At 40.8% G+C, this 24,214-nt stretch overlaps 1 protein-coding gene across 4 annotated transcripts in view; it reads right to left on the bottom strand.

Moving 5' to 3' along the window:
- Window positions 1-24,214, bottom strand: part of Adamtsl1 (ADAMTS like 1) — a 392,521-nt gene that overhangs the window by 145,439 nt on the left and 222,868 nt on the right. For all 4 annotated transcript variants that reach the window (XM_036178884.1, XM_036178887.1, XM_036178883.1 and 1 more), the window contains 2 exons: window positions 12,476-12,777; window positions 1,020-1,149 (listed from right to left, as the gene is read on the bottom strand). In XM_036178884.1, coding sequence (XP_036034777.1) covers window positions 1,020-1,149; window positions 12,476-12,777 — 432 coding nt within the window. The remainder of the gene's footprint in view (window positions 1-1,019; window positions 1,150-12,475; window positions 12,778-24,214) is intronic.

Below are 24,214 nucleotides of genomic sequence, written 5' to 3'. Positions count from 1 at the left end.
AAGCTCAGTCTTGCCATTCAGGTCAATACGTGGAACAACTGTGGTGACCAGAAAGTCACCATGGGTCTGTGTCATGTGATTAGAGAAGGCCTGAATCTGTCTCTTTTAAGTCCCAATGAAAGGAAACTACCAGAGCTGGCTAAGAAAGAAGACACTCAGCACACAGGCTTTATCAGCAAACTACTGTTAGCACCTGAAAACAATATAATGACTCTTCTATGATGTATTTTTCAGAGAAATGAGAAATATTCAGAAGCAACATTCCTTTCATATCTAGGACATGACCTTATTTAGTAACATTCCTCAACGCAGCTGTAGATTTGCAAGTCTGGCTTTAGTTCCTTAAACATATCCCTTCCAAACCAGAATCATACAGGGGGTTTACTCCAAAAAAAGTATCTAAAAGGCAAATTTCTCGAGACACCATAAAATTGTGTGGACCAAAGCAGTGATTGGATTGATTAGCAAAGACTCGAGGTTGGGCGATAATGAGACACAGGCAAAGCTGAACAATGAAATGCTCTAATTGATTTTCCGCATATGGAATGATACACACATGCCCCAGTGCATGCTAGAATGAATCTGCATGCTGTGTGCATACAGATTTCACAGTGGGTCAGTTATACCACCCAGATGCTTCAGTACCCTATACTCTGTAATTTGAAAGTCAGTTTGTTACTATGGTGTGAGGGCTTGTGATGCAGGCTAAAAGATCACAAAGTCTGTGGTTAGTTCATTTTCACTTTAGGGGAAAGCAACAGAATGCTACATGCACAAAACAGCCATGCCATAAATTTGCTTAGTGCATAGAGCCTCTGGACTATATGACCATTGATTGGGCTAGAATTTTAGGGCCCTGCTTTCAATTAAATTTAAGTGGATTTGACTAGAAGTTTGAACTGACGCTAATTGGTTTTCAAAACATTGGGTAATAGTAAGTGGTCCTGTGTTGCCCATAGAGAGATGCACCCAGCTCAACATATGCCCATGGTTGGCAGAGGTAGCAAAACATCCCTTACCTTGCTGGGCAGGGATCCAAATTGCAGGATTTCAGGAGCTGTGGGGGCCGTCGGCTGGTCACACAAAGGTTCTCATCAGCAAGTTCCCGGGTCTGTTTGTTCAGGCAGCTCACCACAGCCTCCTGGACACCTGTGTACAAATCACACTGTCAGGCCAGAGTGCAGAGTGGGTGTTTGTTGGGGGTGATGAAGTGTAGACAGGCAGCTGGTGGGAGGTCTCTGATAGGTGGGACTCTCACTGCACATTAGAAGCTAGAGTTGGAAGCACAGCACTACCAGTCTTGTTAAGTATCACTTGATCGAGGGCTGGGAGAGCAGCTCAGTGGTTGGGTGATTGCTTTGCATGAACAAGGCCCTGGCTTTGAACTCAGGCGCCACAATATTTTAAACATAATTCTTCCACATCATGAGCCTGTGACCTCTTTCAGTATACCTCTTGAGGAGGGTAACTTTCTGAAGACATACGTGGCTGACATGCTTTAACAATGCTGCCAGTCAGGTCCAGCCACTACTCTGGAAATCAATTTTGAGAATGCTAACAAAGCTAAAAAAAAAATCTGCCACATGACCCAGCTGTACTACTTCTTAGCATATACCAAAAGGACTTGACACCTACTTCTTCACAGATACTTGCTTGCTTAGCCATGTTCATTGCGGCTTTATTTATAATACCCAGGAAAGGGAAACAACCTAAATGTCCTTAACCAATGAATGAATAATGAAAATAATGTAGTAACTATACAGTATAGAATACTATTCAGTTGTAAAGAAAATCATGAACTTTGCAGGTAAATGGATAAAACTAGAAAGGATAATATTGAATTAGGTAAACTTGACCCAGAAACAAATATAACATGTTCTTTCTCATCTGTAGTTCCTAGTTCTAAACCTCCAGATGTGAGTTTATAATGTGGAGTAACTGTAGGAATCAGGAAAGTAAAAAGACATAACTGCCAGAGTAGGAAGATGGGGGAAAAGCAGAAAGGGGAATAGCAGGGTTCAAGTTATTTAAGGAGAATCTGGAAAAATGGGGGGCTTTAATTAGGAAGGGGAAGATTAATATAGGAAAAGGAAGAATGGGGTAAAATAATAATAAGGATGACTGAAAAAGTCATAAGGAATTATTATTATTGACCTAAAATTACATATAATACATATAAATGTGTATAAACATGTATAGTTTAAATGAAAAATTCTCATCTGGGCTGGCAATGCTTCTCTCAAGATCCATAGACTATCTATGAAAATCCAAACACCAGGCACAAAGAAAACCCATTTTGAATTGGGATGTTCAAGAGACTCCCCAAATACAGGCTATTGCTGTTGCACTTGGTTGCCTCTGAGCGGTTGAAAAAACATGTAGTTTGGGCACATGACTGAGATGACTGATCTGGTTCTGATCTAAAAGCCTCCTCCCTGAGGACTAGTTTTCATGGGAATAGAAGGTACCATGTAAGTTTCAAAGGGAAGGAAGGTACCAATAATCCTGCTTAGTTATGATGTTCATGAACTAAGGGATGACCAGCATAGCATGATAAGACTAAGAGTACAATAATGGTACACATACTGTGGTAGTAACCAAGAGCTCTCAATGGACTTAAGACCTACTCAACATGAGTGCAATCATGCCTGGTACTGGAAAACCCAGTTAACTAGCTGGAGCTAGTGAAATCATGGATTTTGTAGAGAGCCCATTACTACAACTTTACCAAAACACATAATTCCTAACTACGTTATAAATATTTACCCTTATATCCACAGATAGTTATAGGACTCACCCCTCATCAAAGAAATGACTTCACGCAACAGTCAGAGATCATCACAGAAAAACACAAAGAATCAAAATGCAGATAACAAGTAACTCTGTAGTGCCCAGCCTCAATTGGAACATCTGTAACACATCTCTTGTACCTAAGGCTCAGGAATCAAAGCAAAAAAGGGGAAAAAAGATTATAAAAGCCAGAGGAACAGCAAGTTTGCTGTGAGATGTTGTCTCCTAGAAATATCAGAGAAACTACATCCATGAAGTCTTACCAACATGCCTAACCTTTACCTGAACAAAAATGGTATCAATCAATAGATATTCTAATACAAAAGGAGGAAATCTGACAGGTCCTCAACCCTAGACAAAGAATTACAGGTAACTAAGGAATGACAGGAGCAAGAGGAAAGAGTCTTCCCCAGGGAAGAGGCCACAATGAACATTTACCAAGTGATATTCAGTCCTGAAATAAAAAACATACAAATTACTCTAGATGGACTGAGCAGGTTATATTTATATATTAAGGAAAACACACACACACACACACACACACACACACACACACACACACACATACACACACATATATGGAGCTGAGGATCGAACCCAGGGCCTTGCGCTTGCCAGGCAAGTGCTCTACCACTGAGCTAAGTCCCCAACCCTGATGTAATTATATTTTAATGTCAAAAATATTTTAAAACTGCTACCAGGCTATATAGCCACAATGGTAAAATGTGATACTTTAGTGAAGAAGGAGCAGAACAGAGGAACAGGGTAACCACTAACCAATCAACAAATAAAAAGAGGACCTTAGGGATCCAAGACACATTATATTTTAATGAAAGGGAGATTGCTGTGTTTGGAAGTGAGGCATGACATCACATTTTAGTATCCAGCATTCTGTAGGCTGCTTTGTTCCTGGCTGGCTTTGCCTTGATTCTGTTTCATTTCTTCAATGACTGAGGGCAACTTTGAAAGTTGAACCAACCCATAAGATGCATAGTGACTATAATCATTGAGAACAATATCCCTAGAGACACCTGTATACCCTAGATGGTGCTAGTGTAGTGTTTTGAGCAGTGACTGACAAACTTGGTAAATAACTCTCATGGAGCACAGAAATACTTCCATGAGTCCACTGAGCAGAAATTTTATTCTGTTGCCCAGAGTCATAACATCTAACATCTACACTGTCTGTTATGGCCCAGGTACTGTAGCTCAGTACCGAGCATACATCACCATATTCTCTCTACAGTTCTATGTGGCAGGCAGTATTTTAACCCCAGTGTTACAGAACTGGAAACTGAAGCTTAGAAGTATGAAAAGACTTACCCGAGGTCATGTGGTTGCAGAATGGTGGAGCTGAGTGTGTCTGAAGTTCTAAGAACTCACTGACAGCGTTAACATTTAAAAATACCAAGAGGCTGTCATATCTGTTTCCCTGGAGGTTTTCAGAAATAACCCAGACATTTGTCTGGAATCATTTCAGCAGTGTTCAGTTTAAGGGAAGTGGTGAGACAAGACATTCTTGCTAATTTGCTTTCAGCCTTATACAGTTATATATGCAAAGACACCCACATTTAAAGATATTGATCTATGCTTAGAACTTTGTATGCAGGTATAGCTCTCTTCTAGATTGCCAAATGAAACCTAGCAGAGTACAAACACCTACTGCTTATTAGTTCTCTTCTAATCTACCCTTGGTGTCTCCAAGTCTTTGAAGCTAGAGAATGTCTCCAGTGTTAGATTGACCTAGGCCATCAAGTGAGGGCATCATTTAAAAAATGTCATTGTAAAAGCAGAATACAAATTGATTTCCTTCCAAGACATTATTTTTGTCTTTAATAGAGTGTGGCATTTGTCATGTGGCGGATATGGCAATTTTAGCATTTTATTTCTTTCTCCCTGAGCTTTTATAGCTTCCAAATTTTCTTTAATTTGGGTTGGCCAGTTCAGGGTAGAGCATTTAAGATTTATGGATATTCAAATCATTCTATCATATTTTGTAATGCCAACTGTGGGAAGATCTCCAAGCTTGGAAATTCATGGTATGACGACATAACAAAACACATCACAAGATATTGTTGCTACCATCTGTGATTTCCCATGGGGATGGTGTAGGATCCTTAAAGCTATGATGACAAGCTACTACATGCAGCTTACTGTTATGGTTTTAATCTGAGAGATCCCCTGAAGGCTTGAGAATGGGGAGTTCAGTTGCCAGCAGAAGGGGAAAGGATTGAATTCTGAAGCTGCTACCAATGCTGTTGAATTACTTTAAAAATGCCACCAATGCCAAAATGGGATAATTTAATGCAGAAGCAGTGCTGCATGGCACAGTGACCAAGACTGAACAAATTATCTGTAACCTTGCTGGGTGTGATAGCTCACACCTATAGTCCCAGAACCCAGGAAGGTGAGTCAGGAGGACTGCCCCTAGTGTGAGGCCAGACTGCTACAGAGTAGGCTCACTGTGAGTTCTGGGCCAGTACGGGCAACAGACTGTGAGACTCTGTCTCAAGAAGTAACAACAACATAATTTTCTATCCTATTCAATGACTACCCTAGATAGTTTCGTAGTATGATGGCCAGGTTTAGGTAGGAAAGTAAGTCACTAGGAGTGTGCCCTGGAAAGACACATCAGCCAAATGATCTCTGTTCTCCATGATGAAGATGGTCTGAATAAATTTTCTCTTCCACATGGTCCTGCAGCCATAATGTTCCACCTAACCACAGGCATACGGCAGTGAAGGATGCTAACTATGGACTGGAATCCCCTCAACTGTGAGCCAAAGTAAGCTTTTGTCATTGAAAATGTTTCTCTCAGATATATGTCACAGTGATGAAATCAGCAACCACACTACTGTCCTATGCAGAATCTAGAGCTGTGTTATGCTAGAAGAGGTTTTCTAGATTGTACTCACAATGGCTTTCACAGGAAGTGAAACAACTAGGAATGATTCTAACTTAACAGGCAAACAATCCCTCCAAAGTAAAGATCCTAAGACCCTGGAAAAAGAAACTGAAAAAGCACTGGAAGAGGCAAAGACTGCACATACTCAAGGGTAAACAGATTTAATGTTGTAAAAATGGCTGTATTAAGATGGTTTACAGAGTCAACGCAATTCCCATCAAAATTCTAGTGACATTCTCCACAGAAGTAGAAAAGACAATCTGAGGAGTCATATGCAAGCACTAAAGGCCTTAATGACTATCATAGTCCTTAGTAGGAAGAACAACACTGAAGGTGTCCCAATACCTAATCTCAGATTATATACCAACACAGTCAGTTTTACACTTGTACAAAACCAGACCAGTACTCCTGAAGAATAGAACAGAGGACCCAGAAGTAAGCCAACAAGGTTACAGCAGCCTGACTTTTGACAAAAGGTCTAAAAACCATGCATTGGAGAAAAGACAGCCTTTTAAGAGGTGTTTGGAAAAACTAGATTTCCATGTGTAGAAGAATGAAGCCAGACCATATGTCTGCTTCTGCATGAAAAATCATTGAAATGTGATCAAAGATATGAATGCAGGACTAGAAAGTTTACAGGTAAAATCCTTCAAGATAAAGGTATAAGCAAGAACTTCTGAACAGCTTTCCATCAGCACACAGAATAATTCCCAGAACTACTAAGTGGGATTACATGAAACCAAGATGCTTCTGCACAGCAAAGGAAACACCCTCCAGAGTGAACAAACAGCCTATAGAATGAGAAAAAAATCCTTGAAAACTGTGTACCAGACATGAATTAATATTAAAGATAAACAAAGAATTGTACAAATTAAGCACAAGAAAAACTAAAATCCAGTCAACAAATGAACCAGTGAACTGAATGGGCAGTTCTAGATAAAAGAAATATATGGCTAGAGAGATAACTTAATGCTTAAAAGTGCTTGCCACGAAGGTATGATATCTCAAATTAAGATCTCTAAAGCCATGTAAGAGATGGGAAGTGGAGACAAGAGAATTTCTGGAAGCTTGCAAGGCAGCTAGTTGGTATTGCATGGTAAAGTTATAGGAAAAAAAGATAGAAGGCAAGAACCAACTTCCCAAGTCATCTTCTGACCTCCACATGCATGCCACAGCACTTAAATCATCAACTCATACACACAACACATAAGCATACACACATCTGCATACACATGCCATTCACACCAGAGGAAGAGGAGGAAAAGGAGGAAGAGGAGGGAGAGGAGGGAAAGGAGGAAAAGGAGGAGAAGGAGGAGGAGAAAGAGGAGAAGAAATACAAATAGCTAATAAATACCTGAAAAATGTTAAATATCCTTAGCCATTGTGAATACAAATTAGAACTGCTCTAAGATTCTATCTTACTCCAATCAGAGTGATGCATCTCATCAAGAAAACAAATGGCAACAAATATTGATGGTGAAAGAGGGACCTTTATCCACGGCTGGTGGGAATGAAAACTTGTATATCCACTATGGAAAACAGCGTGGAGGTTCCTCAAAACACTGAGAATGAAACATCATCTAGCTGTGCTATTGTTGGGTATATAACCAGAGGACTGTAATTAGGCAGATCATAGAGATACCTGCATACCCATATTTATAGCTGCCCTGTTCATAAGAGCCAGGAAGTGGAATCTGATTAGATATTAATCAACAGACAGCTTTAGAAATGTGTTGCATATACACAATGGAAATTTAGACAGCCATAAAGAAAAACAAAATCATTGCATTTGTGGGAAAATGGATGCAACTGGAAATCATTATGTTAAATGAAATAAGCCAGTCTCTGAAAGACAAATATCATGGATTTTCTCATTTATGTGGAGTGTGTGCGCGCGTGCGCGCGCGCACACACACACACACACACACACACACACACACACACACACAGTGTGTGTGTATGCCTGTGTATCTACATATGTGTATTTATAGGTTAAAGCTAGGAAGGGGATTATGGAAGGGAGGAATAACTTTTAATAGGGATGAGAAGTAGAGTCATGGGTTACATGTAACAACAAAGCACAAAGGGGGACTAGCTGAAGGAAGAAAGTGGTGGGGTGGGGAAAGGAAGAGGGGGAGGGAGAGTAAAGAGCAGAGGGGAATGACATGCGTGAGGATGCCATGATGAAATCCAATACTTTGTATGCTAACCTGATAATAAATAAGACATTTTCTAATAACTAGTCTACTTGATAGCATTTTAAAGAGTCTAGAAAACATATTTGGGCTTTATTCAGGCTGTGTGAAGCCTTATGAAATTGGGTTGCTCTCCAGGAACTCTGAGACAGTAAGTGATCAGAGAGCTTGTTTCCCTTACTTGAAAGTGCCTCCTTTAGGTGTATGGGGGTGGAACTTGTTTCTACTCAGAGAACTCTTTGTTTGTGGAACTTAAGCCATTCCAAGATGGCAAGCAGTGGGGTAGAAAAGGCAAGGTTTCTGCAGGACATCAGTAATCTCCTCCCTTGGGTTTCTAAATTCCAAATATATACTTTTGCTGAGCATTAATCATAGCAGATCAAAAGCACCTACAGCTAGCCACAGGCTGAGATCAACAAGCACTCCAGAGTTACTAAGTTTTAATCTAAGGTATTACCAAACAATGTGCTAGGCTCTGCAATACTGTGTATTAAGTCTCTTTTGCCATGGGGTCAGTTGCCTGGATATTCTTAGGTGGGGGAACCCAAGACAGAAGTTCAGTCATACTTCAATAGTACATGGGGCCAACCCTGTGATAAATATCATTCATTTTTCTGGGATGAATACATCCATGACTAATGGGCAGGGCAATCTCAACACAGAGGGAAACTGAGATTGAAAAGGGAGGGAAGGATGCCTGGAAGAAAGGACTATGGGGTGAGTTGCTGCCCTGAATGGGGAACGTGGAAGGAATGGGAAGGACTCCCTATATTTCTGGCATCAGGAGGAAGGCAAAAATGTAGAACTGTAACTTCCTACGTTCATGTTCTTTGGAGAAGAAATAACAGAATCCTGAATCCAAATATATATCCATATATATTATGTATGTTTGTGTTATGTGTGGGAGTATAGTGTATGTGATCATGTGTGATATGCACACTTGTGTTTGCTAGTACATATGCAGAGGCTACATGAGGTGGGTATTCTGCACTATTATTTGCCCCATTTCTCTCAGACATCGTCTCTCACTGAACCTGTAGCTAGGCTGTCAATCAGTGAGCCCCAGAAATCCTGTTTTTTCACTCCCCAGTTCTGAGATTATAGGCATGCAGTTACCTGGTCCCACTCAGCTGCCTATGTGGTAGTGGGATCTGAACTCAAGTCCTCATGTTTGCATAGCAGGCTCCATGCAAACTAACTGAGTAAACTCACCGAACTGTCTCTCTAGTCCCCTGAAACTGATATTATAAATGCAATGGAGAACCTGTGTGTAAGCACAGTATATTCTGACTCTGGGTTCTACTCTTCTGATAAGAGAAGAGGAGAGCGGGAAGTGGAGGTAGCCTTAGGTCTAAGACTTCACCCTAAATTCTGCTGAAGTGATGTTTTCCCTAAGCTGGACTCCAAAGTTGGTTTGACATCTAGGAAGTCAATATCACAGTGCTGCTTAGGTTCAGAACTGCTCTCCTGGATCACATCTGTCCATCCATACATAGGAAATCACAGGATAATGAGTGGGAGATTGTAGGACACCATTCCCAGGTCTGTGGACTTTCATCTTCAAGAAAGTGAGATTTTTCTGTGTTTGTATTTCCCAGAATAGTATGATTATTGTGTGATATTGGTGACAGCTGAGTGAACCTCAACTATGGATTGAAAGTACTAACTAGTTCCTTCTGGTTACTACTTCTGCTAGAGGAAAGATTACCTATGTTCTACCAATTTCATCTCGAGATTTTTAGAAACAATAAAATTAGCCTGACTGGTTTTATAACTCCAATTGATTTAAAATCTATCTATTAATCTTGCATATTTTAGGTTTGTTTCAGCAAGAATGATTAAAAATATATATAATCTTGTGGGTTTTATTTTGGTGAAAGATCAAAGCTGATAATACCATAAAATGTCACTGCCAAACAGTGACTTGAAAATATACATGCCCCATATGTGATTTGTTAGTTCATATGGGTATCATATGGACCACATAATCCAAGTGTACTTTTATCACATTGGAATTTCCAACTCTAACATTTTAGGTGCAAATATATTACCTTGGCACATTATGCTCAGTTGTTGACACTTAAAGGCCTAAGAAATTTTAGTAACTTGGTCCTCTCTTGGGTGTAAATGAAGAACAATTTATGTCATACAAAATGTTTTAGTTCCTATAGGTAGAGATCAATTATATATCAAACATCCAAATCTTATTTCTCAATCAGCTTCTGCTGAAAATTCTTAAAATTAATATATTGCATATATATCCCCAAAATTCAAATTTAACTCCTAGTCTGTCAGAAGAAGAGTTAGATTCTTAAAGGTGTCACATTATTTATATATCCCATTACTGCATCTATTTTTCCACCGTCTCATAAAATTCCAGGCTTGACTTGTAACTGACAATCCTAATGGAGAAACCATGGTGTGTTTTAAAGCACATTTGTGTTTGAGTACATATAAAGAACATTCAGTTTAAGTGATCATGGAAATATGGGATAAAAACACAACCATTGGAATTCTGAGTCATTCATTATATTTAACAGGAACAATTTTGGATATGGTAGTGTATGCTTGCGAGACCAGCACTCAGAAAGCTGAGGTTGAGGATTCCACGAGTTCAAGGCCAGCCTGGGTTATACAATGATAGCCTGTCTCAAAAACAAAACAAAAAGCAAAAGAAGCAAGAGCAGCCACCGGCTACATCCGGCCTTTCCCCTGACCTCTTGGGTCCTATAGGGGTTCAGAGATCAGCAAAGTTGATTTAACACATCTTTCTCATGAGGCATGAATGAAAGGACATCCTCAGGGTGAGAGAACCACACCATGTGAATACAGTGCATTAGCTGAGTTCCAAGAAGCTGTCTCCTGGAGCCATTTGGAAGAATTTTGATTTTAAAAATACCAGGGCTCCGTTAAAACGCTCCAGTTCCAGCACTTGAAACTGGAAGACATGCAAACAAACAAGAACCTTGAGGTCAGAACTATTAAATGTTTAAAAAGACCTGCTAGAGAAAAGTACATTCTTTGCTAGTTGTATTCACTCCCTTTCAACTAACTCCATGTGAATGGACAATGTGGGCACATTTATTCTTACATTCTCAACCAGAACAAAAGATGCTTTTAAAAGAGTTTCCAAATGTCATGGTTTAGAAAACAATTTTGGGAAACTATTTAACTACTTTTTTCCCCTCACTGGTTAAGTAAAATCTTCACCAGGCATGTGGAACCTCAGCACACTCTTTAAGACTTTGGTGAATCAGTCTGCAATCTGTCACCTGTCAAAAATCTCTCTTGGGACTGATGTGGACAAGAGTGGCAATATCAACCTAATGTATTTGTCCTTAGTGGCAAGGCATATCATAATCTCGAGGAGTTAATTGATTTTCCTAGCACATTCTTTTTCATAACATTCTAAATAAAGACTCAATGACAGGGGCAGGGCAGATGAATCAGTGTGTAAAGAGCTTTCTGTGTCAGCATGAGCATCCAAGTTCAGATCACTAGCACTCACTACAATGTTGAGCATGGCAGCATGCACCTGTAATCCCAGCACTGGGGGTGCAGACACAGTGGGTCCTAGGGACTTGTTGCCACCCAGTGTAGCTGAAACAGCATGCTCCTCATTCTGAAAAAGACTTTCTGCAGAAGTAATTCAGGAAGACCCTTGACATCACATCCTGGTTTCTCTATATATACCCATACAGATTAATGCAACCACATATACGTCCATGGCTTCCTCAAAAATCACTGAAGGGATTGATTGGCTTGGTTTTAATTTTCCTTCAACATAGACACCCAATCGTGCACTACTCCATAAATATGTGCAGTTATTGGTCATCATTAATACAGGAATGCAAACATTACTGAAGTTATTTCTAGGTCAACATGGAATATACCCAAGAGAACCAGGTGAAAATATATGTAAACATTTGACATTAAATAATATTCACAGTGAGAATGCTTCAGGGATTCGGCATGAGTCTAGAAAAGGTATAGCATGATGGAAAGACTGAGTGAGGACAGAAAACAGAAGCCTTGGCCTGGGCCCAGTGCTATCATTACTAGCTGTGAGAGATGGAACAAGTCCCACCACTTTCCTGCATCCTGGCCTCCTCCTCCAGAACAGAGCAGGGTCTGCCTCTGGTCACTGCTCTCTCCTTATTCCAGCTCCTGTTATGCATGGTGTTCATGGTCCTTATACACCCTGCTTCACTTGGAAAAACAGGCTGAATAAATTTCAGGGACTCTATTGTGTTCCCGAGAACAGTAGAACGTGCTGCTGCAGTGGGGTTTCCTTTCACCCCAAACGCACCAGGAAAGGCTCAGACAAGTAAGACTGTTGAGAACAAAACCTTGGAATGGCAGCTGCATGACAAAGCATCAGTGGTGCTGGCCGCTCACTGCTGCTTGTGAGAGTCACTGGGGGCAAAAAGAAATTCATTAGGGTTTCATTCAGGATGTTTTACATTTACAATGGCTGCCTCTCCTTCACTTATCATTCTTGGAATAGGACAGTCATCTGATACAGTTGCTCGCAGGGACAGAAGTCAGGAAGATGGTAGACTCTGATACGGGCTCCCCTCCTTACCTCCTCCACATGACTCAGAGCACTTGGTGAAGCCCTCATATTCCCAGTCATACAGCTCGTCCAGGTCCTGCAGGTCACCCAAGAGTCCGTCTGCATTATCTGGGTTAAACTCCGGAATTTCCCCATTGCATGGTCCGGCGTAACAGGCACGCTGCGATGCAGGCTTGGGCCCTTCACATTCATCCACAGGCAGGTCAGCCACAGACTGAGAGAAAGATAGGAGCACCTGGCATCTTACTATTCGCATCTGGGTTCCTACACCACAGGTGACAGTACAGGCTGACCAAGCTTCTGGAATGAACCTGCAGTTGGTAAGCAAACAAGACGATAGAATGAGAAGCCCCAGGCAGGAGGCCATGGGTGCTGTGAGGGACTGCATCGCACCTGCCTCTGCTCCCAGAGCTGTTCTAGGATGTGCTCGGGGATCCTCCACCCAGTCCTTGGCTGGCAGCTTCACTTTAGTTCATGAGCTCACTGGAGTGTGTGTTTCGAGCGTGTCATGTGAACTCCCAGCTGCAAGACATTCCAGCCACAGACCACCTGCTTGCTCACTGGTCTGCACCCCTAGTGGCAGCAGGACACTGGTGGGTCTCCTCCTCGCTCTAAATCCCAGCACTTGTGGCTCTTCTCACACCAGACTAATACCGATACTAAAAACAATAACAAAATAAGCCCTTGGAGATATTAAAGAAGAGTTTTCTCTTAGTTTGGAACTCATATCTGTAACTTTCCTTGCTTATGTTCAGTGTGCTTCCCAGGGTTTTATTTTTATGCACAAAGAGGGATTTAAAAAAAAAAGTTTCCAAGAATGGTGCTGCCTTGTTCCTCACACATTCTTTGAATCAGTCTGAACTCCATGTCTTTTTATATCGCATAGAAAGCCATGCTCAAGTTGAAAGCCACAGGCATGTTACAGTAAACAAGAGGATCTGCAGTCATACACGCTTGTCCCATGTCCTCCACCCCCACCCTTGGAAAGAACTTGGTTTTTCTTCTCCCCCCCACCCCCACCCCCGCTTGATTTTCTTTAGAGTGTATGAAAATATCCATATTCCCCCAAAGCTTTTGCTCTTCATTAATCAACCATGGCCATAACTTCAGTGGCCTTGAGAGGTCCTAGGGGAAAAAGCCCAGAGGGAGCCATTAACATTTTCTGAAAAGTTAGTATAATAATTTTGCAGAAAGAACTTTGGGATAATTACCTCTTCCCCACCCCCATGATCCTGTTTTCTCACAGGGAGGCATGCTGATGAGGTAGCAAACTATGCTTCTCAACCATGGCAAAAAATGAACTGATAAGAAAATTATGGCATTAAAACAGTTCATGGCTAGTTCAGGGAAACCGAAATTCTAACAGCAAACCAACCCATTGTTGACACTACAAAGATCTTCCTGAGTCTGAGGTTGGCCTTCTGTGGGACAGAAGTGATCAGTCTGCCCGCTTCTGTTCCAGAGTAAGTTAGCAGGAACTCCAGCTGTGTCCTATGGATTTTTCCTGCTCACTAAGGCTTATTCTCATACTACCCATAATAGACTTCTTCTGTTACTATGACACTGGAAAAGAGTCAGCAAGTTTTTTCCGTAAAGAGCTAGGTTAGAGTTCTGCATGTTGTGTAGTCTCTGTGGCAAGTCTGCCATTGTTGGAAGAAATGAGTAAGTAGATCAGTGGGGCTATGTTCCAACAAAACTTTAGTTGCAAAAACTGGGTAGGGGTTGGGATGATGAAGGGTCTGGATCTGGCCTGTGGGCTATAGTATTCCAACCCCTGTTATAAGAACAGAATGTCTCAGCATGTCTGCTAGAGAGACCAAACATTCTGAGATTAGTAGACAGTTCCCAAACTTATTTTAGGTCTAGGTATCCCTCTCTCTCTCTCTCTCTGTAATATATATGATAGACACATATATGTATATATAGCACACACACACACACACACACACACACACACACACACACACACACACACACACGGTAGCCAGCTTTATTTGTCTGCATTTATTTTTTAAAAGGTGTCCTAGAATACACATGACACACACACTGTGTCCTCAGCTCTGTTTGTCTATAAGATGAATGACTTTACATTTAGTGTCTTTGCAGAATCTGAATAATAGTATCCCCAAAGATACAGGGGCTCAATGAACCCACAGTAGCAGTAGTTCTTTTTTTAAAGTAGGGTTGTAAATATGCACACAAAAGTATATTTGTGAGAGGTTTTGACAAATGGATGGTAGAGTTAATAGTAATAAAATACCCTCCTCATCATAGAAAAGGGTAAACATCTGCTTTACCCCAAAGGAGAGTCCTATCAAATGCAATACAGCTTCACTGATGTAGCTCCCAGCCTGCTATCCTCGGGACCTCATCAGGTTCAGATCAATTAAAAACAATTTGAGGCTGGGGGTGGTGGCACACACCTTTAATCCCAGTACTCAGGAGGCAGAGGCAGGTGGATCTCTGTGAGTTCAAGGCCAGTCTGGTCTCCAAAGCAAGTTCCATGAAAGGTGCAAAGCTACACAGAGAAACCCTGTCTCAAAAAACCAACCAACCAAACAACCAACCAACCAACCAACCAACCAAACAAACAAACAAAAACAAAACAAAAAACCAAACCAAACCAAACACCTTGAGTTTGAAATGGTGCTAACTCTTAGAAGCCATTTTAACTTCTGTACTGCACACACTGTATAATACAACACATTCCCCTCTTGTTAAAGTCAGCAGATTACATTTCAAGGAAAACTGTCTGATTGTATAAATGGCTCATGTGTGACTGTGTTTCTTCTGAAGCATTTCTTCTCATCCCTACATCTTCTAGCTGTGCATTTACTGCCTTGAGTTTTGTGGCCAAAGGCGGGAGGAAGCCAGGCCACAGAGAGGGCAGCAAGTGAGGAGGCTCAAGTGTGATGTTCAGAAGTCTCATCCTGAGTATCCTTTGCCGAGCAAGAATCTCTATAGTGGATCACTACATTAATGGTTCCATGTTCTTCTCGAGGTCTAACTTGGGCATGTCAGAAGGTTTTTGTTTTAAGGCAGCACTGCTGAATGAATGATAAAGAATGGTTGTTCCAGAGATGTCTTCAAAAGACAGTTATGAACTTCAGAACTGGGGACATGATCCTCATATACAGTTTTCCCATTTCTAAGACTGCTCTCTCTCTTTCCCTCCCCCCCACCACCACCACTTGGTAAATGAACGAGGCGGGCTTTGGTCTGGCCTTTCATTGCAAGCGTAATTGTTCATTTCCCTAACAAAGAGCTTCTGATGTAGACTTGTTACTAGAGTGTCCCTTCTTTGACATGGGAAGCAGTGACAATCACGCTCACTTGTAAGACCCCTAAGTGGTTCAGTTTATTACCAACTATTATGAAGTTAGGGGCATACCCTGAAGCAGTAAAAACAACCATTTTATCAATAAACTGGTAAACGAAAACAATATACTCTTGATTGATTAGCCATATATCACTACAGACGTGAGCCAAAGCAAAGCTGGAGATCTATGAGTATGCTCTGAAACTGACATATTTAACTTTCCTTTTCCTCCATTTCTTTGCGCTCTCCCCCTCCCCTATCTCCTCCTCCTCTTTCCTTTCCCCTCCCTCATCCCCCCACCTCTCTCATATATACATTCCTGTTTTAAAAATCATTATTATTAGGGCCAGCAAGATGGCTTAGAAGTAAAAGTGCTTGCTGAGCAAGACTGGTCCAGCCTGAGGACATGAGTTTGATTCCCATAATCCATGATGTGAGGAAGGGACCAACTCTCAGAAACCATCCTCTGATATGTAAATATTTGCCTGCATACATGTTTGTGCACCATGTTTGTGCCTGGTACTTGCACAGGCATTTTATCCCTGAAACTGGAGTTACAGGCTGTTGTTAGCCACTGGGAACTAAATCAGGATCCTCTGCAAGATCATATCTCCAGTCCTTCAGAAATGCTATTTTGATGATGTTATTAGTCTTAAGTCCTAGTTTCAAAATTCATATTGGAAGTTTCAAGGAATCACCTTACAAACATTTACTTTTGGTACTTTTCAGTTTTCGTTCATTGTGTAGCTGTGAGTCTATGGGTGGTGGCTTTCTTTTCTTGTTGGTACATATTTATGTGTGGAATTTGTGGTATGGCAGCATAGTGAGAAGAGAGGCAGGGATAAAGTGCAGCACTTGGGGGAAATAATGAAATGCTTTAAAATGGACCATAGAGGAAAAAGAACACATACATGCATCTGTCCTGATTATCTTGGCCTTTTGTTGACTTTGAGTTACTGTACCACTCTATCAGCTGCAGAAAACTGATCATGCAAGTGATTTTCCTTTAAAAAGTCGATCAGTTATCTAGTGGGATCTAGTACTTTACTGTCCAATGTTCACACTGATTTTTGCATCTATTTGCAAATTCCTTTTATTCATATTTACTTAACTCTGCATGGCTCTTCTAAATTCCTTTGAATGGATCTAACCCATTACTGGCTCCCTTATTAATTGAGTTCCCAATAATGAGCTATCGAAGCCTCATTCAAGAACTCATTTTCCATGGTTTCAATCAGCCATGATCAACCAGGGTCCAAAAATATTAGGTGCAAAGCTAGATAAGTAATGCACAGTTTTAAATTACTTTTTAAAAAGTATACTATTTTAGTTACTTAATTTTGTTGTTATTGTTAATCTCACTGAGCATAATTCATAAATTCAACTTTATCATGAGTATACACTAATAGCAAAATATAGTATCTACAGAATTCAATACTATTTGTGTTTATGGTCCTGCATAAGGATCTTGGGGTGTAGCCTTGTGGATAAAAGGGAATACTGTAAATGAAAGTTTTGACAAATGTTCACTCTATATTTGCACCAAAATAATGAAACTTCTTGAAAATACTTTTAACTTTTTAAATAAAAGCTTTTAACTTCTTAAAAACATTCTTTTTTTATTTTATGTGAATAAATGTTTGTTTATATATATGTGTACCATGTGTATTCCTGGTGTCTGTGGAGGCCAGAAGAGGGTGTCAGATTCCACGGAACTGGAGTTATAGGCAGCTGTGAGCTGCCACGTAGGTGCTTAGTTGGGAACTAAACCCGTATCCTTTTTAAGATCAGCCAGTATTTTTACCTTCTGAGCCATCTCTCCAGTCCCCAAACATTATTACCTCTTAATAATAATCACAGAGGTATCTATAAAACATTATGTTGGAAAAATAAAATGTAAGTAAGTTTACCCCGAATTAACCAGGAAAGCCTTTTCATAAGTATGTCCCTGGGGACAAATATCACAGACTTGATTGCTGATGATGTGCTATTCTAGGAAGCCTTATCCCTTGTTTAACCCAAGCTTCCTTTTTCTTATTCTATTTATGTTTGGAAAGTTGGTTCTTTTGCTCCTGGGTAATCCTTGAGATGGTAACAGAGTAAAAGCTTTTGGACTAGATACAGTTACTTCAGTGTAAGCTGGGTATTTGTGCATTTGGCAACAGTGCTGATGCTTGAAAGAAAGACTGCAGCTGGGTGGAAGTGGGAGGTGCAGTGGAGCAGCCTTCCTGCTCCGGGCTTCCGTTCTGCGATTCTCTCCTCTGCACGACATCAAGAAAACGGACAAGACCCTCCTCAATCTCTCTACATGAGGCCGAAAAGGGGGGATTTTTAAAAGCTTTTACAAAATGAACAGATTAAAAAAAAGTACGAAGGAAATGTTACAAAGGGAAGACAACTCTTCAGTTGAATCATCTTATGAATTTTCAAATTATTTGCATAATCTAAAGTTTTATAGGAACTTTAAAAGTGATCTCCAAAGTATATTTTGGGCATCTTTGTCAAAAATAGGGTGACAATAGGTGTATGGCGCTAAGAAGGGTTTCAGTGACAAGGTAAAAGGTGATGAGAAGGACTAAAGTTCATTATATATTGGCAAGAAACTGACGAAGAATAAAAATAAACTTAAGTTTAAAAAGGATTACGGAAAAGAATTAAAGATTGTGGACAATAGTTACTCAAGACACCGTTCTATATTTCCTCAGAACCTGCCATCCCAAATACATGAGAGTCTCATTTAAACATGCAGTCTCTGGCTAAGGGCACCAGGTCTGAATGGAATTATGGCAGTGGTTCTCCAGCACTGCCGGTTCATAGTCTCTGGAGCTGCAAATAACCCATGTTAGTGATGCAGCTCATATTGAGATTTCCAGGCAAAGTGTTTCCCAGGGCACCTTTCCACAGAGCCCCAGATAGCACCATTCTTCCTGTAGCTTCCCCAAATCCTTGCACATCATGCCTGTAGGTGAGTGAGCATCATGAATACTTCAACTCGTGGTTGAAGAGCAAGTAAAACTGAGAACAGAATGATGGATTCTAGAACTTAAAACAAATGAAACTTTGGTAGAGCCAACAATATAACAATTTGAAAAGAGAGGGGAAGACAGTCAGTGGCTACTTCTGTCTAGTCCTGTGTACCCATACTATTCTGAAGGAAGGACCCAGATCCCAAATGCACAGGGCAACGTGGGAGAGCTGTCCTTTAGTAGCTAGTGATGAAATTCATTTGGGCATCTTTGACAGGTGGCTGGCCTCTGCAAGAAGCTTTCAATCAATGGCTTTCTTGCAGAAACTGCTTAGTGCTTGAAGTAAAAGAGAATCTGAGTGCATTAAAGAGGCATTGTCTTTTCAAAGACTTCACCAGGAGGAAATCTCAGAGGAGGAGACACTGAACTGTGAGCTGAGATAAACCCTTTCCCCAGGGCACTTTGTCAGAGCATTTTGTCACAGCAATAGGTAAAGAAACTAAGACAGCTTCCTTCTTAAAGCACTATCTTGAGTTAAATGACCCCAAGCTTGGTTTGCTTCTCTGGTTACCACCTTCTCAGTCACCTTTCCTAGGTCCTTCTGTCCCCAAATCCTAAGGATTGCTATGCCTCAGAGCTTGGGTTTGCAGCTTCTAATGTATTTATTAATGATTCCTAATTTCAATGACCATGGACAGGGCATGTTTAAATATTTAATCTTAGAACTTTTTCTTTTCAAAGAACAAATATTAATTTATTTAATTAAAATAAATAATTAAATTAATATTAATCTTACTAAAAAAAAAACAAAACCAAAAAACCCCCATAGGGCTGGAGAGATGGCTCAGTGGATAAAACTGCTTGTGACTGAGTTCAGTCCCAGCAACCTATGTGGTAGTAGGAGAAAACCACCACCTGCAAGTTGTCCTCTGACTTCCACACACATGCAAGGGCACACTCACACCTGCTGACCCATCTTATTCTGACCCAACTAGAGAAATCAATGTAAAAAATGTGCATTGTCCTTCTATATCAAGCACTGATTTTCACAGTGCTTTAAAGTATTTTACAAATCAGTTGTTAAATCCTAACAATATCCTGAAGAAATGGGGACCTTTAGTATTCCAAGTTAGTATACAGACAAGGAATCTGAGCCATAACACATGTGGCTGATAATATTTCATGTTTTTTTAGTATATATTGCTATCTTTTCTTAATATATTTACTTCTATGTTCCAAAAGCATCAATTTAAATGGATTTCTCTGTGTGTGAGATGGTTGTCTGTGTGTGTGTGTGTGTATGTGTGCGTGTGTGTGTGTGTGTGTGTGTGTGTGTGTGTGTGTATGGTGTATGTGTTTGTGTGTGGTATATATATGTGTAGTATATGTATATGTATGTGTGTGTATGTGATGTGGTTTGTGTATATATGTATGTATGTATATTATGTGTTTGTGTGTGTATGTATGTGGTATGTAATGTGTGTGGTATGCAATCTGTGTGTATGATGTGTGCATGGGAGTGGGTGCATGTGTGGTATATGCATATGACTGTGTGGGTGTTCTTGCTGGTACATGTCCATGTAGAGGTAAGAGCAGGGTATTGGCTGTCTTCTATTGCTCCTCACCTTATTGCCATGAGATGAGACCTCTTGTTGAACCGGAAGCTTGTCATTTTGACTTGGCTGGCCATGAGCTCTTAAGATCCACTTGTCTCTGTCCCCAAGTGATGGGATTATAGGCCTTGGCAGCCATGCCCACCTTTTCACTTAGGTGCTGGGCATTCGAACTCAGGTCTTCATGGTTGAATAGCAAGTGCTCTTACCCACTGAGCCATCTTCTCAGGGCCCCCAAGTAAAATTCATGATCCCCCCCTCAGCAAGATATTCAACTTCCAGTCTTCTCTATCCCAGCAGGTGTTTCTACTAGCCACTGGTTAGAAAAATTCACAAGTTAATCTTGACTCCTCAGTTTCCTTCAGTTCTTAATTCTAACTGACAGGTCAGTTCTATCCATTATCCCCTGAACACCTATTTTACCCTCATTAAACTTTTTCCCATTTACACTGTCAGCACCAACCATTAAATATTAGCTAACAGTTATTGCCATATGTATTTCATGTACACGACTCACTAAACCACTGGGAGATGGGCCCTGTTGGATATGCTGTAAAATGGGTCAAAGGGATTACCAGTGTCTTTTCAATGAAGCACTGGCATTATTCAATGACTTGACTAGGGGTGGTCTAACTCTATGAGAGACTGAGACTTGAAATGTCTTTGTCTAGATATTTCTAAATGCGTAGAGATAGAAAATTCCTTGTAAAGGGCTGGTGATGACACAGATGTTTCCTGTCCACATTATGCAAATGTTTCCTGTTGGTGTAAATGATTTTGTCTTCTGGAAAACATGAACCTTTTTAGGCCCAACTCTTTATTTGAATTGGTTTCAGCATCTTAATGAGCTCCCTGAATAATTCATGAATTAAAAAATTCATTCCATATATTCACTTTGTGTTTGCAATATGATTTGTGATATTTTTGAAAATTGTATTTTCACAGTGCTACCTACCTTCATTCCAATTTCTAGATTGAGGTACAGAGATCACCAGAGTCACAGTATTGACTAAATAACAGAGTCAGTATTCAGTCCCCGGCTGACTGATCTTCTACCACGCCCAGCCCCTCAGTGGATTGCCTATGGCATGCCATGTAAACCATGGTGTCAGACACTAAGGCTGTGTCTTTTCTTGATGACCACAGCAGCCACGTCTGTCTTCTGTCTCTGCTGCCACCATGAGTCATTCTTTCAATAATCTGACATGGTGCTTAAAGAAGAAATCTTCCTGCAGGTGCATTATGTCATCCTCAACCTTCATCTCCACCTTCTCGCTAGCCACATGTCTGCTTTCACTTCTATGAATGCACAGAGTTCTTTCTGATTCAAGAGTTAGACATCTGTGGACACTTTCCTGGTGACCCTCTCCTTTGTCTCAGAATAATTTTCTCAGTTATTCTAGGCCTTCCTTCCCTCCTTTCCTCCTTCCCTCCCTTTTTTCTTTATTCCTCTCTCCCACCCTTCCTCTCTCCCTTCCTCCCTTCCTACTTTGTGTGTGTGTGTATGTGTGTGTATGTGTGTGTGTATGTGTGTATGAGTGTATGTGTGTATATATGTGTGTGTATGTGTGTATGAGTGTATGTGTGTGTATGAGTGTGTGTATGTGTGTATGTGCGTGTGTGTGTGTGTGTGTGTGTGTGTGTGTGTGTGTGCTTGAAAGATATCAACCCCAGGTGTCATTCTTCATGTGTCATCCACCTATTTTTTTTTTTTTTTGACAGGATTTCTTTATGTAGTTCTGGCTATCCTGGAGCTTACTATCCACCAGATTGGACTCAAACTCCCAGAGATCCTCCTGCCTCTGCCTCCAGAGTGCTGGGATTAAAGGTGTGTGTCACCATGCCTAGCCTCACCTTGGACTTTTGAGGCAGTGTCATTTATGGCATGAACTCGCCAATCAGGCTAGACTGGCTGTCCAGTGAGCCCTGGAACCCTGTCTCTGTCTCTCTAATGCTTGGATTACAACTTTGTGCCACTGTGCCCTGCGTTTCAGTATAGGTTATGGGCAGCAAATGATTCTTTCATGGCAAGCACTTTATTACTGAGCTATCAACCCTCCCTCATCCTTTCTTCCTTTCTCTCCGTTCCTCTCCCTCCTGTCTCCCCACCTTCCTTCCTTTTCTTTGCTTTAGTCAGCATCTTACACTGTAACCCAGGGTGACTTAAAACACACTATGTTGTCAAGACTGGCTTCAAACTTGTGGCAATGTTCCTGCCTCAGCCTCCCAAGTGCTGGTGTTAATGGCGTGAGAGCTGGTGTGCATAGCCCAACGTTTCATTTTTCTGATGGTAGTTACATATATATATATAGCTACAGAGTTCTGTTCATCTTGATGGCTTGTTGGGTAGCCAAATAGCTTGTGGCATGTTTAAACTCTGTGACAAACACCCTTTCCCCAAACCTCACTGAAAATGCTGTTTTATAGAAGAAAGGATTCTGAGACAGCTGCTGACCTTGTAATTTATACATGACTCTCTGGCCAACATTGCTTTATCTTACTGCTATTTATCCACCCAGTAGAGAAGGCCTTGGAGCATTCTGGATCTCATCTGAGGTTACAGGGACTCATGGAGAGCCTTTATTTTGTTAAAATTTACTTAAAAAAACTCAGCACATACAAAGCGTTATGTGGGGTTAAGTGCTACGCTATTAGCCGCAAATAGTGGATAGAAGCAGAGTCAAATTACTGTCTTCACGGATGACAGAGGAGGATGTGACATCGCTTTAGACCATCTTTCTGTGCTCTTCTGCTGTGTGTGAACAGAGCATGACTTTCAGGCTTGCTCTTCTGGAAGATCCTCTGACTATTTAAAAGGCTGTATCCTAAAGGGACTAAAGACGCCATGTGGCTGACAGCTATCAGTGCATCTGTGGTCCTCAGCTTAACACCACAATGAAATTTTAAATCCACACCACTCAGCCCTGACTTTGATAAAAATCTGAAGCACTGTAAACTCAGAATGCTCTGTGTGAACCGTTTCTTCTTCCAGTGGAGTGAAATGAGTTTATCTTGCATTTCTGCAAAGCTTTCTTTCCTTTAATTCAACAAGTTTGGCAGAGCTTTCCAATGAAAAGTTCAGTTCATTAAAAATGACCTTAATGGACTTAACATATATTGGTGGTGACAGGGTCCATGCTTTATTTTGGCACACGAGGACCCCATTAATTTGTCTTTGTCACTCTCTAGGGCTCAGCTGAGCAAGAGCTCAGAGTTAACTTTCTGAAGACAGCTACAGAGTGAGCAACATTGGTGGAGGGGCTGATGAATATAGGACTTCTTGGATTGCAATGAAGGTCTTTACTGACCACATAAAAATGGCTCTGTCTGTGCTTTTGACTTTATTATTGATTTTGCTGTCTCTGTACATGCTGGGAGCAATCAGTGGGGATCGTGTGTATTAACTCAGAGTAGGAGAAGGCTGCTTTTCCCCAGAATCAGTCTCTGAACCTTCCTTACTCATTTTTATAATTTCCCATGCATTTCTTTTTAATTAAAACAAACAAAAAGCCCTATCCTTTGTATGTTAGGATAAACTCTGGACTGAGATAAAAGTATGGTACCCACGAGTCTTCAAGGAACTTGTGAAGTATAGAGGAGAGGGGGACAGGCAGTAAGACGGGTGATGTTGAACTGCAAGCTGAGTTTCAGATGGAATCTTATTTATATTGGGTGATTACTAATAGATTTTAACTCTCTTGAAGCTTCTCTAGGAAAATCAATGGTTCGAGGAAAGGTTTAGTTATGACAACAGGTAATATATTCAATATAGCTTGCACTAGCTACTTTACATTTACATATTAATCCTCATAATCTCCGTGCTGTAGAGACCACAGTGTTCAGTTTACAA

This window comes from Onychomys torridus, chromosome 2, assembly GCF_903995425.1.
Source record: "Onychomys torridus chromosome 2, mOncTor1.1, whole genome shotgun sequence".
Lineage (NCBI taxonomy): Eukaryota > Metazoa > Chordata > Mammalia > Rodentia > Cricetidae > Onychomys > Onychomys torridus.
This window is presented reverse-complemented; position numbering and strand designations above follow the sequence as displayed.